The sequence below is a fragment of the Cygnus atratus genome, chromosome 10 (genome assembly GCF_013377495.2).
Source record: "Cygnus atratus isolate AKBS03 ecotype Queensland, Australia chromosome 10, CAtr_DNAZoo_HiC_assembly, whole genome shotgun sequence".
NCBI classification, from domain to species: Eukaryota; Metazoa; Chordata; class Aves; order Anseriformes; family Anatidae; genus Cygnus; species Cygnus atratus.
Window position 1 is genome coordinate 9,541,949 of NC_066371.1, and position 16,736 is coordinate 9,558,684.

The 16,736-nt window shown below is 45.1% G+C and overlaps 1 protein-coding gene across 4 annotated transcripts in view; it reads left to right on the plus strand.

The window, feature by feature from the left end:
- The window catches only part of ARIH2 (ariadne RBR E3 ubiquitin protein ligase 2), a 31,049-nt gene that overhangs the window by 2,295 nt on the left and 12,018 nt on the right, over positions 1–16,736 (plus strand). For all 4 annotated transcript variants that reach the window (XM_035546997.2, XM_035546996.2, XM_035546998.2 and 1 more), the window contains 3 exons: positions 2,380–2,726; positions 14,616–14,683; positions 16,383–16,446. In XM_035546997.2, the coding sequence (XP_035402890.1) occupies positions 2,478–2,726; positions 14,616–14,683; positions 16,383–16,446 (381 nt within the window). In that variant the 5' untranslated portion in view covers positions 2,380–2,477. The remainder of the gene's footprint in view (positions 1–2,379; positions 2,727–14,615; positions 14,684–16,382; positions 16,447–16,736) is intronic.

Here is a 16,736-nt window from a genome sequence, read left to right on the forward strand (position 1 = left end):
TAGGAAAGCGATCTAAATGTTGTTTAAAACTTTATAAGCTGATCTGGGGGATAACGGTAGTAATTAAGTTACTCCAAATACTCTGTTCTTTTGACCCTCTTTTTGAGTTTATCATCTTTATTGTCTTAATCTAGAACTATAAAACATTAGCTATGTCTTCTCTTAGTTTGTATTCCGAGAGCTGAACGGGTCTGAGAGCGTGAGGCTGAGCGCTAGGTGAGTTGTGTCGCTTGTTTTCTTGGCACCTGGCTGGGTTTTGTCCCCAGAAGCCTTTGGTCCTCCTCTCTTTCACACACGTCCGTCCGGCGTTAAGTTAAGCCGGAGATGAATGCTCTCCTAGGGTGCTGTGACAGGACTCACAAAAGACGTCCGCTCTGCTGCCCGCTCCCTGCTGGTACGCCCCGTTTGCCCACACGAGCAGCTCCTCTGTTTGTTCAAGTTAAGCGTTAGGTGCCCGGAGAAAGACTCTGCCCTCCCTGGGGCTGGCGCGTAACTGCTCAGGTACTGTGTAGGCCCCTCGCTCTGCTGAGGCCTCTAAAAGCAGTCCCTTGCTTTGAGACGCGCGGAGGTCGCACGCGGACCGTAAGTTAAACGTGCTTTTTCCGTCTCTAACGTGTGGAACGGTCTGACTGAGTTTGGGAGCTCTTCCGGTGAGATGTGCCTGGGCCTCGTGGTGCTCTGAGGCTTGCTGAGCACAACTGCCACGCGTTCAGCCACTGACATCCCTGTGGGAACGCTTGGGGGGGGTTTAGGTTCTCAGACAAGCGGTTCCTTTAACATGAGACTTGACGGTAAAGATCTGTTGCTCCTTTTATGCAAGGGGTCAGTGGTGATGCAGGTTAAGCCGGAACGGCGCTGTTAACTCTACGCAGACAGGAGGGACGGGCGGTATAGGCTTGCCTTGTGTCTGCCAAACCAGATTTCGCATCTGGGTCCTTCCAACGTGGAGAGAGATCGTCACTGCTCCTCCCGAGTTCGGCGGGAGGCGGTGATGTGAAGGATCTCTGCTACGCTGCGAGTTGCTAAGAAATCAAGAGGCAAATGAAAGGAACGGAGACCAGAGTTCCGGGGATAATATAATTAGCTCCTAGCCTTCAGCCTCTCGCACTGGAGGAGGTTTGTATCTGTTGAAGTCGCCTCAGCTGAATGGTACATCACGGCTCTCAGTGCTTTATCTGTGCTGCCTGGTCAGTTTATTGGAACCAGAAAACAAGTTGAGGAAAAATAACGAAGACTTACAGCTGAGATTTTCTGTGCTCTAAAGTCAGGAATGTCAAAGCTCGGTTATGTTCCCTAGCAGCTACAAATTGTGAAACCGTGGGGGTGTTATATGTGTGTATCAGAGCTAACAAGATGATGTGAAATGCCATGTACATGTAAGAAACCAACATATGCTGCCTGTAGAAAATACAACTTTTACGTCTATATCTTCATCCGAAAAGTTTGGTTGCAGCATTGGGTTTTAACTCTTTTGCGTTCAGTGGATTCTCTTTTGAAACTAAAGGGATCGGTTACATGGTAAGTGCTCTGCCTGCTGAACCTCTCAGAGCTCTAATTCATGTTGTTTCCCAATGAATTTCACGTGAATTTTCCAATACCGGTGAGACTCTGAGAAAGTAGCTTGGCTGTTCTGATTCCTCTTGAACAGCAGCTGCCAGCACTTGAGTACAAATGTTTATGTTCAGAAGGTAATACATGCGTACATCCAGGCGGTAACGAGAGCACTTGCTTTATCCCCCCCTCGGAGATGAGGCCCGAGCCACATCACGTCCAGCAGAACCTAGTCAAAGGGATTATTAACACCACTGTTTCTTTGGGATGGCGTTGGAGAGGGTTAAATGGGGTGTCTGAGAAAGATCTGTTTGCCTGTCATGTTTTCTAAAGTCCTACTCAATCCTGTGGGTCTGGAGCAACGTGGACTTGTGCAGGGTATCACAGGTTGCCTCCATAGCTCCTGTGATTTTAGTTAAAGTGGTTTTTTTCTGCTGCTGAAATGCAGACGATGCTTTTCTGCACTACTACGGGCTGTTGGTAAAATCTTAATGTTAAAAATCCGGATGGATTTCTGAAAATATATGTAGTGAAGGCTATGGGGCCGCTTTCCGAATGGCGGAAGTCTTGGGGCCCTCGCTGGGGGGCAGGCAATAGTGCAATAAAAACCCATCTCCGAGGTTTTAGACTTCACCTGCCAGAGCAGCCTTGGCTCTGCAGATGCATGAGTTGCAGGGGATCCAAACCAGGGGCCTGCGCAGCCAAATCCTCCTCAGCTGGGCCGTTGGGTCGGGCCGTTCCTGGCTGTTTGATCACCTGTGCGACGCTGCCGCGGCCTCTCTTACCATTTCTTAGGCAACAGAAAAAAACTGTTTTTTCCCCCCTTAGGAGACAGAGCTCAGATGAAATCAAAAGAACGATAAAGTTTGGAGGAGAGAAAGACGCTGCAATTGCTTTCCTGGTCTGCAGTTTGGCAGGGCATTAAGATGTCCGTGGACATGAACAGCCAGGGCTCTGACAGCAATGAAGAGGATTATGACCCTAATTGCGAGGAGGAGGAAGAGGATGAGGATCCTGGGGATATTGAGGATTATTATGATGGGGTAGCCAACGACGTGGAGCAGCAGGGAGCAGATGCCTTTGACCCAGAGGAATATCAGTTCACCTGCCTGACTTACAAGGAGTCGGAGAGCACTCTGAATGAACACATGGCCAGCTTGGCTGCCACGTTAAAGGTGAGGAAAGGTTTCTGCATTGACACAGGGGTAAAGTAAGTCTGCGATTGAGAAGGCAAATGCCAGCCGTACAGTTGGAAATGAAAGCTGTGGCAATGTTACTGTTACGGGGGGTTGGAGGAATATTCGTGAAGGTCCCTCGTTCAAAACGGATTCAGAGGTTTATGGTTGTTGCACGCTGGTTTGGGGGCCTGAAAATCTTCCCTACTGTATGTTGATTCTTACAACTTTTTTTTGCAGAGCTGAGATTCATGCCCAAAGTCTTGAGTTAAACACTTTGGCATCAGTGCAAAGAGGATGTATAGAAAAGAAATCAAATCCTAGATGGTACAGTTTGGTTCATCTGTGTTCGAGAAGATAACTGACAGATAGGAAGACGCGCTAAAACTCCAATTCTAACAAAAACACCTCACTTTGTTGGTTCTGAGTGAATAATCATAGACTTTCAAAAAAGACAGATCAGCTGTCGTGCCAGGCATTAACCCTCCCGGTGCAGTGACAAGCAATTAAAGTACAATGAACTTGCCAGCTCTTGTAGTGACTAATTCATCACAGAAGATTCCCACTCCAAGTCAGCTCCGTGGTATTACATTCAGTAAGACTTCTGTGAAGTTTTCCTCCTCTTTGTGCAACTGATGACTCTAGCATAGACTAGAAATAAGGGGAGGTTCCCTTTCTGCCTCGTCAGTGTGCTTTGGTCCAAGCACAGGTCAGAGGAAAGCTGACTTTCCTCAGCTGCAAGGTGTTGGCATTTGGTTGAAATTAGCAATGTGTCTACCTTGTAGCACGTCTCCCAGTGCTTGTTGGTCTCTGGAGCAACCCCTGAAGACAGGTAACTGCAGCACGTAAAAACCTCGTTGGATAGTTTTTAACTCATATTAATTTGGCCTGAACCTTTATTAATTTGAGATCTTGATCCTCCTTTATACATCAGAGTCTTAAGGAAATGGTATAAACCCTGAAGTCTAAAGCTTACAGGCTATAAAGTGTGCCCATACTGCATCTCGAGCTGATTTTGCTGTCTATTGTGCTTATTTCCAGCGTTCACCACCACAGAAAATGAAATGTTTTACTCTTTCTTAGCTTTCAAACTCTTGACTGTGATTTCTTCAAAACGTGCAGTTCGAGCTCTGAATGCCTGCTGCTCCCTGCAGATTGTAAGAAAAGGGAGGCAAAAGAAAAGAGCAAATGAGAATAGTTGGTCAGCACTTTTGATCCAGCTGCCAGTTGCTCTTGGTTCTTAGCGAATAAGTAAAGATTTAGAAACGGTTTTCTGCTGCTTACTGTTTGCCTTCAGATGAAGCACCCTTCAGAAAGGCGACGCCTGCCATTTTGTTCTCTGGAATTAAGTTAACAAAAGCAATACTTTATTTAGCCATTAAAATCCGGCTTCCAAAGTTGAAATCAGTTTTTCCAAGAATTCTGGAGGTCTCACTGATGTTAAAACAGCAAAGGTGATAGTTCACCAGGTAATACCAACCTGCTAGATTGAATCTGGCCCCAAATGCTACTCTTTTGAGCCCAAGGAGAGAACGTTTTAGATTCCTTTCACTTCAAGAATGTGCCTGCTTATTTGCTTAAAAGTGAAGTGCTATACATTGTGGGTTTTGCGTGAGAAGATAAAAATAAATCTGGGTAGAAACCTGAAAAAATGTAATGTTGTAAGCCACTCACTGAGTCTCGGGCTCTTGAAGTGCCACGTTAACTCTGTGTTTCTAGCAACGGTGGTGCAAGAATTACAAATTTCTTAACTTGGAAATCTGTTGTGTATCTGTAGCATGTGCTTTTTGTTTCCTGGCATCCTTTCTTACAATGCTTTAGCAACCCTGTTTCTTCCTTCCCCTCTCTTCCCCCAAGGAAACTTGTGATTTCGCTTGTTTTCTCAGACAAACTGGAGGGGAAAGAATTTGGGTTGTGTTAGCTAGCATGGAGGAGAAGGAAATTGGATAGAACATGTTGAACTATTTGTTATCATTTTTTTCCATTGACTTAGAGGAGATGCATAAATAGAGGCTGATTTTTTTTTGTCAGATCTGTAGTAACATTTTTCTCCTCTAACCTCATTGCGCTCTTTTTTTTTTTCCTTCCCTTGAAGACTACCTGTTACAGTGTCTTTTTTTTTGGATATCTGTGATTGTTCTTTCGGAGCACCCTAGTTCACTTTGCTGATTTCATCTCCTTTTGTTTCCAGGGCTGGACTTTGTGATGTGTAGTGGTTATGTAGTGCTTTTTCAGCATTAGCTCGTACTAAAGAATGAGTGGTTGCCCCTGGCAGGGAAAGAAGAAGGTAAATTAAAGACTGTTTTCAGGAGGAGCGGTGTTGAAGGCAATTCATTACATGAACTCAGAATAATTTGTTATCGCAAGAAATGAAGAGACTAATACAAATCCCTAAAGCAAACTAAAAACCGAATACAGTGAATGAGCTCAAAGCCGGGTTTGAATGTTCTGCTATTATATGTTGTCGTTAGGTGATTCATGTTCTGAAGGTTAAATTGAAGGAGTCTTGTGAGTGTGTTTCTTATACGGCATTTTGTCTATGCTCTTTTAAGACCAAAACCAAGTATTCAGAGCTTTACGTTTCATACTTTCAATCTGTACTGTTATTAGCTAATAACAGTCTAAATAAGTAGTACGCAATTTGCTCTGCTCGTTAATCCTCTTTTTTTTTTTTTTTTTAACTTTTATTAAGCTATTTCAGGCTGACTGTCAAATTGCTGTTTTCTTCAAGCGTCAAGGTAAAGGGTGATCTTCCTTGGAAACCCTCTTGGCTACCTTTCTCATTCCTTGCGAATTAAAGCCAAAGTTGTTCTCACTCCTACCAAAGCTAAATAGATGACTGAGCTACCACTTACACATGCCTGAAGAAAATCTCAAGCTAATATTTTCCAAAACTGTGATTTTTCTGACCAAGAGGCCTGTGAATTGAAGCAGATCGCTTTTCATTCCCCAAAAGCCCAGCTGATCCAACAATCAGCACTTGTTAAGGACAGTAGTCCTGGAAGCAGAGCAGCACCTGTTGCCTGCAGACCAGCAAAGGAATTTGCAGCAGTTCTGTTTAAGAAGTAGATATATTTATAAAATCCAGTATCTTTCAGAAAAAATAATGAATTAAAATTGGACAGTAGTGAGTTTGTTTTCAAGATGACCGTCAACTCCACATTTGTGAGTCCCAGAGTGGCAGAATCAGCAGATACACACAAACAGTACGAGACTCAGCAGTTACACAAACAAAGTTGACCCTGTTACTGGCGAGCAATTAGGAGTGTGATGAGGTCATATTGTTTTTGGTGGTGAATGACACTTCCTGGCTCTGCGGAGGGTCTCTGTACACGCCTGGAATATCTGTGATGCTCCAAATAACCGGCAGCGTTTTCGCTATTTCAGTGATGAGATGGATCTTTCTGTTTTTCTTTTTTTTTTACCAAATTCTTACAGTGGCCATCTAAACAACCAGATAAAGCAATTTGTAATTAAAGTTCATGAAGAATGTTACCTTGACTTTAGAATTTTTTTAGAAGCTGATTGTCAGTCACGAGGAAGCTGACATTTTTGCACACTGAAAGAGGGATGTTGTTTTACAGGCACTTGATACTGCTGTAGGCTTTTCACTAAAACTGAAGGGATTGTAAAACTGAGAAAACTGATTGGAGAACTTAAAATGTTAATTAACGTGAGTAACCTGCTAATATTTACCTGACAACAAATATTTCCATTGATCTGTGAAATAACCACTTTTGATGCGTTTCTCTGAACCCCATCCTCTGAAGAATAAAAATATAGATGCAAAAAAGGATTCGATGCCATGACGTAGTACTGAACCTATTAATCTGTTATTGCTGCTGATCTGCCAGCGTTAAACCTGTTTTCACATATTTTTGCTCACCTTATTGATGTTGTCTCTTAATTCAACCAAATTAGCGTTTGCTCATAAAAACACAGCCCTTTGAAACCCTTCCACACACTCAAATTGCGCTGACACAGAGCAGTTAGTTTGTAGAGCTGCTTGGTGGAAGCTGGCAGCCGTCCTTCTCAAATACCATCTTTAGCAGATCCAGAGTCATGTGCGCGGAGGTTGGCAGCCGGAACGAGCAGCTCTACCCAAAGGAGCTGGCACCCGCAGAACGCCGGTTCGGTGCGATTGCAGAAAGTCTGTAAAGAGCGAGATGTCAAATGACTGACTCCTGCCTCCCCGTAGCACTCTGCAAACCACGACCAGTATGTAGTGTGGGGTGCTTGTCTGAGAAAACCTGTGCTGTTGGGTCGTCATCCTTTTTTACACCGTAACGACTTAATGGAACTTGCATACAACATAAAATGGCAATCAGGAAAGACTAGCTGTGCCTAAATACCCCAATACCTCTCCTGTGCTTAAAGCTCCTTGAAATATTCAAATGTACGTACGTAAAAACAGAGTTTGAAAAATACGTGTTCAAAGTTGGTGCCTGTAAGAACACAAGGATATGTGAGGTTAAGCAAAATTGTTAAATATAGTAGTAGAAAGTTAGTAAATATTTAAATATTATTTACTGTAAGTGGTAGACCATGACGTGCAAATTTGACTTCTCCACAAAACCCACGGGGTGGTGGCTGGCAACGATAACGCGCTATTTCAGAGTACCTGTGAGCCCTAGATTAGTTGGGGCATGCAGGTTTACGTCTGTGCTGTTCTGCGGTTTGACATCCAGCCAGCGTTACGTGGGCACGCCATCTGAAGCTGTAACCCTAGGAACACGTTTGAGGAGTGCCTTCGTCCTTGCTCTGCTCTTGTTTCCCAAAAGATCCTGGAAGCTGTGCTGTACAAGAGCTGTGGTGTTGCCTGTCAGGGTCACGGTGGCTGTGTTTTAGTAGTAGGGTAAACTTCTTACGAGGATGTCTGTAACTGTCCTCGGTGTGTGTTTTATTTTGACTCCCAAACTGCTTTTTAAAAAGTGTAGTAAGTGTTCTTAGGCTTCTGGTTGGCAAGATAGGCGAGCTGGCTGGAGAGCCTGGACCTTGCAACTATGACAACTCCATGAAGTCATTTGAGGAGAGAAATTGGTTTTGTCCTGCATTGCCCAGGACTGCCGAAGTTCTCAACTTAATTGGAAAAATGAGCCACAAATGTGGAGGGTGATTACAGCCCACGCATTTTGTGATTGACGTTACGTGTGTCTTACAGCCAGCGTGGCACTGCAGCGAGCAGAAGATCTGTGCACAGCTGCTGATGAGTGTGGTCTTGGTGGGAGGTGGAGGCAAGGCAGAAGTCACTAAAAATGTCTAAACAATCTTTCAGAAACTGCTCCCTGTTGCAGCCGTACAGCTGGACAAGGTGATTACAGGAGCAGCACAACGCAGCTGAAGTCCATTGCCAGCTCCCTGTGCTGTGGCTGTTAAGGATGGCACAACAGAAACGAGCTCACTTGTGCACCGTGAAGCTGTTTTACAAAGCAGGCGTTCCTCCTCTTCATCTTTAGTACAAAAGGAAAAAAAAATGCCCGTAGAAGCTAGGACTGTCAGGTGGAGGCCTTTTTATTTGGGGTTGAACAGGGATTACTCACTGCAGTTACCCAAGCCGTGTGCGTGCGCCAGTGCTCGCCAGTTTGAGTTAGCTGCCCCGTGAGCTGTGTCCTGAGCCACTGCTCCCACTCACGGTCATTCAGGTTGTTACCCAAGCGTCCTCCATGTGGCCAGAAAGAATTTTCTACTTCTCCTATGTTTTGCTGGAGAGTCCCTAGACAAGGGCTGAGGTGAGCGCAGCAGTGGGGCGCTTTGCAGGGCTCTCGGCAGCGCGCGGTGAATTAGTGCAGCGTGCCCTGCTGATCTCAGACGTTGCCTTGGAAAAAAAAATACCTTCTGCGAGTACAGCTGTGAGTCTTGTGTCAGTATTATGCCCGTGTGCAGTCTTACAGCTCTCTTGCCGCATTTCTTTGACTCTAAATCTTTGAAAGAAACCTCCTAGCTATTTTGTAACAATGCCTTCTGGCACACCGTCTTGCTTAAGCTTTTTTTTTTTTTTAATTTGCTTCTGAATCTTCTCAGGAGGAATAGCGTAACAGCTTGAGAAATACGTACGTGGAGATTTCCTAGCTGAGTCCCACTGATCCTGTTTGTTGGCAGCTGAAATTTGCGCTGTCCTGTGCAGGAGAGTGGATGGATTAGAGAGGACTTGGAATTTAACCTGAGATCTCCTCTCTGCAGCGCGTGGCAGACTAGGCTGTGCGCTGACAGCTCCGTGAGCCTCGCACAGTAACACTGGTGGTGTTTGTCCTTCCCAAACTGCTCTCTGCCTCCTAAATATGCTTCGTTTGTGTGCCGACACCAGGGCTCTGCACGCCAGAGGTGAGTGGCAGGCTGCAGAGTCAAACCCGGGGATGAAGCAGGGCTCACGCAGCGCTGGGGCCGCTCCGTGGTGCCAAGGCTGCAGCTACGGGCTCCAAATTGCATTTATTTCACCAGGGCAGCACCAGCAGAGGGTGAAACATCAGGCAAAAATTCAGAGCAGTGCTGTGGCTGGTATCTAGAGATGGATGATGACCTTTTCTCACTTTTTGAAAGCACGACTGAAGCCAGAACACTTTAGGCAGGGCATGCGATTGCTCTGTTGTAACTTTGTCTTTTTTGCTGTTGAGCAAAATTAATTAGGGCTCAGTTCTGAAAACGGCCTTGTACCGCTCGGAAACCCGTGACGGTTGCGGAGGGAGGACTTTGCTGCAAGACTTTGAACGCTTCGGGTGTTTATAGCAGGTGATGTCAATGATAGCTCGAGCCCCTGCAACCTCGGGAGTTTTCCACCAGGACTGAGTTTTGGAAGCCTGCTTATAAGAGAGAGAGATCAAAGCAAAAATGAAAACGTGGTCCAAAAAAAAGCTTTTTGGTTGCCTTTTTTTTGTCTTAATTCCTAATATTTCTGCAGTTTTCTGATAAATCCTCCAGTAAAAACAGGGAAGTCAGTTTCTTCCAGTGGGATATGTACAGAATCAGATCTATTTTCCACATGAGAAATGAGAGTAAAATAGTATTATTTTTTTTTCAATTTCTGGGTCACTTTCTTTACCCCAGTATCCTAAAGTAAAGCACATGTGAAGGTATTTTTTTCTTCAACAAAATTATTCCATTAAAAGTATGGTATCTTTCTGACATGTTAGTGTTCTCCACTGTGAGCTCAGTTCAGTCTCTTCTATTTTGCCCATCGTTGCTTACCACAGCCACAATTTCAGAAGCTCTTGCTCTGTGTTCTTACTGTTCTAAAGAATTGGAGCGTGTTTTTAGAAGTTTTGATGCAACACAAACTAGTATTTTCATGAATCTTTCCTTTCCTGGTAGAACTAACAAAACCTGTATTTGTGGATTAAAAGAAATACCTCTCAAGATTAATCCTAATTGCTTAGCTGTATTTGTATAAAACCTTTGATTAGGGGAAACACAAGAAATGGAAGTAGCATTTCTTTATGCCAGGTTCGTGTTCGTCTTGGCCAGGCGTTTCGGCGCAACCCTGATCTAACGTGAATTGTCAGCTTGATGCAAAGCCAGGGGACGTCAGCTCCATCCAGATCACAACATCTCCAACTCACCCTGACTTGAATATCTTTGAGAATCATGTGGGGGTTTTCGTTTTAAATTCCTGATACCAGATTTCTGCAAAAGTGAGGATTGAAGCAGACCTCCAAAAAAATAGGCCATCCCTCGGAAAAAGCGAAATGAACTCATGAGCTATGTATGCATGCGACATCAATATGCATGAGCAATTTCTGTAGAATATAAGCTCTACAAAAGACTGTTTTTTTAGCTTTTAGGAAACGTTTCTGTCTGAATGAGCAACTGTCAAAGTGGCATGGTTGAAAAGATTTTCTGCTGTAGAGAGATGAAACTTCAGCTCTTCAAACAACACAGCTTATCGGGGGAAGCAAGTTGAGGCAGAGCTGTCTTTGTGCTTTCCAAACCCAGCAAGGTACCTGCAGAGCAGCTTTGCAAATTCTTTTGATACTGCCTTGTCCAAGAGTGCCACGCTCTTTCTCACACTTCAGAACCGTGAGAATTTTGCTTATCTTGGAGAAGAGAGAGCCCAGGGAGATTAACCTTGAGATTGAAATAAGGAGGGAAAAACACTGTGCTCTCTTCTTCAAAAAGCGAATAAACGTATTTAATGTGATGACATTTCTTCTTTGTTCTACTTTCAGAATCTAATTTTGTCCGGCATTATGTAAATTTTTTAGACTTTTTTTTATAACTCCTGTAGAGACTTCCCGTTAAGCAGAGCAGCTTCCTCTTTGGCACCCTTCCCTCGTGCAGAGGCGCTGCGCCACTTCTCCAGCACGGTGCCAAACATGAGCGGTGGGTGCCCATTTCTGACGATCCGCGGTCTTCTGTCGCTGGGAGGTCAGAGTTAAACTGAGGGAGACTTGGAAAAGGCTTCTGAAGTGACCAAATTTCTGTTTGAACGTCAAGCTGGAAACTGCAGGTTGGATGATGTGTTGCCCAGCCAACTTTCTCTTTTCACCCCGATCACAGAGAAAGAAACCAGTCTTGAGTCAGGAATTTTCCAAGTTCAGTTTTGGACTGAGCCAATCTTTGATCTGCAAGTTTTAAACTGATGGTAAGAAAAAGGGGAAATGAGAATGAGGGAAAGAAATTCTCTCTTTGTGGAGAGTGTGGTCAAGCACTGGAACGGGCCGCCCGGGGAAGCGGTGGATCCCTGTCCCTGGAGGTATTTAAGAGACGTGGCACTGGGGGACATGGTTTAGTGGTGGGACTTGATGTGTCGGGTTGATAATCTCTAAGGTCTTTTCTGACCTAAAAGATTATATGATTTGAAATAAAATCTTCCAGCCTGGTTGTTGTTTTTAGTTTTCCTCTTCTCAATTTTAATAAATTTAACCAGAGCTGGAAAAGTTCTGGAGGACTCAAGTTATGCAGAAGCATTGGCACCGTTCTACAGTTGCACACAAAAACCGAAATAGAAATGCAGCATCTAGAATATGCATTCCCTTCTGCACTGGGGTCCTTATAAAAGTATTTTACTCAAATATCCTGCTGCCAGCAAGGCACTGAGAGGGCCATCTTGCATCTTCTTTGGGTCTTAATTCTCTGAGAAGAGAACAGAAAAGTGGAAACGAAGCTGGCAGTTTTTCAAAAGCATCTTTTCCAATTCGTTTTGTGTCTGAGATGAGGTGTTACTGGTCTTGGATGACCTAAGGCCCTTGTGTCACCCAGTTGCTGATAGAGGACTGAATCATAGCTCTTTCTGAAATGTTTCTCAAGCTTGAGACCTTTAATTGTGTAAAACTCCTGGCTGTCCAGGAATCGCCCTGCTGGGCAGCGTGCCCTGAGTACCAGCCGAGACTCACTTCTGTGCTGTGAGGCCGCAGTGGGTGCTTTTCTTCCGCTTTGGGGCTTTTGTGAAAGTGGACTCGCATCATGAACATGGCGTTAAGAATTCAAAATCTTTTATTTTCAGGTGATTTTATGATGCGAGTAATAAGATTGGCACTACAGCTGGTCTGGTCAGGGCTTGTAGATGGAGCAAAACAGGTTGCAGAAGCTTTATTTTTCATCCCCTACCAAGAACAAGAGAGCGTGTCGGTGGGGAGCAAAGTTTGGCCACTGTGAGGAGTCGGGTTCACAGCCAAGGCCAGAAAGGAATTTCTTTATGATGGGACTTCCTCAGAGCATGTTCTGGAATAAAAAGAAATAGCCTTGCAGAATCACTCGTCTTGATTTTAAATTTCTTCCATGATAGACTTATCTCCAGATCTGTTAACCTGGCATCTTTCGAGAACACTAGTTCTGCGTTTTACCTAACAATGTGTCTCAAAAACGTTTCATTGTTAGGGCAGTTTGTTAGATGTAAGCGCTACCGTTTGTATTTCTGTAATTTTTCATTCTTGGAGGGACTTGTCGATTGGTTCCTCCTCTGGGAACAAGTCGCTCCGTATATTGTTCCTGGAGCCGTGGTGCTGCGACGGATGCTGCACCTCAGGCTGTGAAAATCCAACCAAAAGCTACTCATTTTCATGTGTTACAGATGAGCTTCCCATTTAAGTCTTTTTTTTTTTTTCCTCTTGTCAGGATGATAGTTCTTACTGCTACCGAGAAATAATTTAGTTACTGTTAGAGAATGATTCATTAGCATGTGGTTTGCATTCGCAGGAAGCCGGTCTTGTAGAGACCACATTTCTGATGCTTGTTTGTTTTACAGAAACAAAATGCAGATGTCTTCCTCGTACAAGCAAATCAAAGGTGTCTGTCCCGAGCTGAAGCTCTTGCCTGGGTCCGCCAGGCAGAGGTCTTGAAGCAACCTGTCTGAGATGGGCAGTGGCACTTCGTCCGTGCAAACAGGAGCAGGCTGCACGTGTCCGCCGTGTGCCACGCTGCCGCTGATCGAAGGCTGCTGCGCTGGGAGCGAGCACTGCCGGGGTGTGCTCCATGCATCCCATTGCTGGTGAAGCCGGGGCAGGTCACCTCCCAGGTCTCTGGCAGCATGAGCTGGTGCTTCAGTTCTTCTAGAAGAAGTTTATTTGAACGTTGAAAAATGACCCTGGGCAGATCAGAAAGCAGAGGTAGCAGGAATAGGTCTGTCACGTTGTGAAACTGCACCTCTGCAGTGGGTTGGTTTTAGAAGGGTAATGATACGTTGCCAGTAGGTGTGCAGAGCCTGTCCGTTTCACAGAAGCAGCAGCCGCAGCTAGTTTTTCCCTGTGGGGCCGTGCTGGAGTTGTTGCGTGGCCGTATTACCAGTGCATCGGGCTCCACCTTTCACCTGCAGCAGGGTTTGAGGTGGTTTGTGGCTTTCCGGCTGGTGACTGGGACCGGCAGCTTCTCTAGAAAAAATGGATCTCTTCCTGCAGCTGGGATGGAAGAAATTGTGTTTTCTGAATGTGTGGTAGACAGAGATGTGATGGTGATGGCTTCTCTCTGAGTGGGGGAGACAGAGCTCTGGCCTTGCTCAGGTGCTCCAAACAGAGCAGAGCGAGGAGGTCGGCTCAGGAGCCTCCCCAAATCCAGGGGAGAGGCGCTGTGTTTGCAGGAGGCCTGCCTTGTTTGGACTCCGTGAGCCCGATCAAGGCACGAAGGGTCCAGAGGCCGGGTAAAGTTCAGCAGCCCAGTGGATGCTTGTGGTCCCGGTGGGTGCGAGCAGACCAGTCCGTTTTCTCCTGAACTGAACCGGTACGTAGAAGCAAGGGGAACTTGCTCGCTTGTACCCTTGTAACATGACTTCAAATGTCGTGTGGCAGGATTCTAGAGGCTGCTCAGGCACTTGCTCTGGCTAGCATGGACTGCGCTAGTGCTTGCCAGGAGCCCGTGTAAGGTGAGCAAGCCTGCCTGGAAATAGTCCCTGCCAGAGGAGCTTTCCATAACCCCAGTCTATTCCAGTGCACAACAACTTTCTTTTCTACACTGAAAGCTTGGGAAAATATATTTATGTATATATGTATATTATTTTTCCCCCCTACCCTGTGCTGACAGAGCATGTCTGTGCTTGCAGTTTGTTGCTGCTTCTCCAGCTCTGTAAGCAGCCTCAGCCTGCCCTGCGGGGCCGATGAGGGGCACTTCTCAAGGACCCCGAGCCCAGTCCGGTCTGAGCCTCTCAAGGGGTGCCCACAGTTAGTGCTCGATGTTGGGCTTCCAGGATTACTTAAACTAATCCAGTGATTTCCCTATTCCTTCTTCTCTGTGCTGTTGTGATGAATATTTGAGTTAATTTGGTACATCCATGCTTCATTCCAACCTGTATATTGTGGATATACTGGCTGTGAAATTATGTCTGCTAGTTTAATGGGAATTTGATATCACTGAGCTGTTTTACTGGGTTTGTACAATTTATTAGCCTTACAAGAACATCATAGTCCTGAGCAGAGATGTGTCCTCAAAATATACCTCACTTTTTTTCTTCTTTTTTTTTTAACCTAGGTGTCACATGCTGTTGCAAAACTTGTATTAGTTAGTTTCCACTGGCAAATCTCAGAGATTTTGGAAAGGTAAGTGTAACTAATCTTATTTCTTCAGTGCTCAGTGCTTTTCCCCCTCTCTTTGCAAGAGTCCTCCTGTAGTGTCTTTTGACAAGCATCTTTGGACCTGAAAGCAGGCCGCACTGCCGTGCCAGGGAGCAGAGGAGAAATGCTGTTTTGTTGAGGCTGCATTGCCTGTAAAGAATTTGTAAACAGGGAGAGGGGAGTGTCAGCGAATGTCTTTCAGTCTGAGGAATTATCTTCACGCTGGGAACCCTGGAGATGCACACAGCTTAAACAATGAGATAGCAGATTGAGAGAGCTGCATCTATATTTAAACAAATATAAAGTTAACATATGTTCTGTTTGGAACATATGAGCCAGAAATCATAAAGAAACACTGAACTTATGCTGATGTACAATTTAGTACGTTTGCTTCGAGATTTTTGCTCCCTCTGAATGTGAGGTTTTTTTCCAAGCTGACTGGCATTTGGAGAGCAGCAGACGATGGTGTGAGAGAACTAACAAGTGCAGCCCCTTTGTTGCTCTGACAGTGTCACACTGCAGTGAGTCCTCTGGCTGATTTCAAAAGGAGGCTTCGGACTCTGCCCAAATGTATGCGGGAAGTGTGTCAGGAGGCACTGCTGTCTGGCAGCCCCTCCAGAAAATACTGGCTCAGAACTGAACATTGTCTGAAAATAGAGAGCACATCAGCCTGACTCATTCTGCCGTGCCGTTTTTGGCCCTGTTAGCCAGCAGCTTCATCCAGAGAACGTATGGGAGACGCATCTCACGTATGGATACTGTCGCAGCATCTCTGGTAACTGGCTCGTTGGTTACCATGCATCCTGTGAAAGCTTTTCCCTGGGGAATGTGGAGGGTGAGATTCCTGCACAGCAGCTCAGAGCGATTCTGCAGGTTAACTAACAAGGTTTAAACAAGAGGAACTCTGGGGAAGGAAGGGTTTACTTCTCAAGCTGTGACTTTGCAAGTTTTCTCCAGCTGATCTGGTCATCAGATCTCTGTCTTGGTATAAAGTAGCATAATCAAATTAAAGATCCCTAAACACACCTAAAAGTGCTTGTGGGGACTGAAGATTTATTTCATAGTCCCAACTCTGACGCTCCTTTCTATTCCTGAATTCACTGATTTATTATTGGCAATGCAAGCATTCCTCTGCAATGGAAATCACAAAGAGCAAGACCTGTTTAATTCTAAGGCTGCTGATGGACAGCTTCATATGCCTAAAGGGTGATAATCTGTCATAAAGTAAATACTTAGCTAGGCAGTAGACTGCAGCCAAAGTGAGACCTAACCAGGACAGCTTGATTTTACAAAGGAATGGAAGGCAGGCAGGAGCCTCGCTGGAGTGTGTTGTCATGGGCAATGGCTTGAGACTACTCGAGGAGTGAAAATACTAGTGCGGGTAGAAAAAGCTACACTTCAGAAAAATTTCTCAGGGCAGGAGGGCACTTGTAGCAAAATATCTATTGAAGAATAGAAGGGAAATGTTAATCAACATTTTGAAGAAACTATCGTAAAGTTGTGGTGATGAGAGTTCAGCTCGCCTTGTGAGGGGGCCTCACACAGCACACGCTTCCATGCTCCTCATCAACACCTCCACTACCATTTGCAGAGAGCCTGCTGTTTATTCAGGTGAGAAGGACCAGTTTAACAATGCAAAATGTATTCAGAAATGGATTTGATCGTTCTTTAATTGCCTTTTCAGGCACAAGTCTAATGCTGCCCAGTTGCTAGTAGAAGCACGAGTACAGCCCACCTCATCCAAACATGTAAGTATGCTGACTATTTTGGTCTCTTCCCTTGGCAGAGGTGCCTCCGACCCACCTTGTCGGAGGTGTGCGTTACCAATGGGCCTGTCCCATGTTAACTCCTTGCAGACTCAAGGTCCTACACCCTAAATAAGTGCTGGGTTTACTTTTTAAATGAGACTGCATTCAAGAAGTGTCTGACGTAAACAGCAGCTTTGCTGTTGTCTTGCAGGTTGTGTTCAAGAATTACTTGCCTCAAGAAAATTAAGCTATTTTTTTTGGCAGGAGTGATGATAAACAATGGCAGGAGC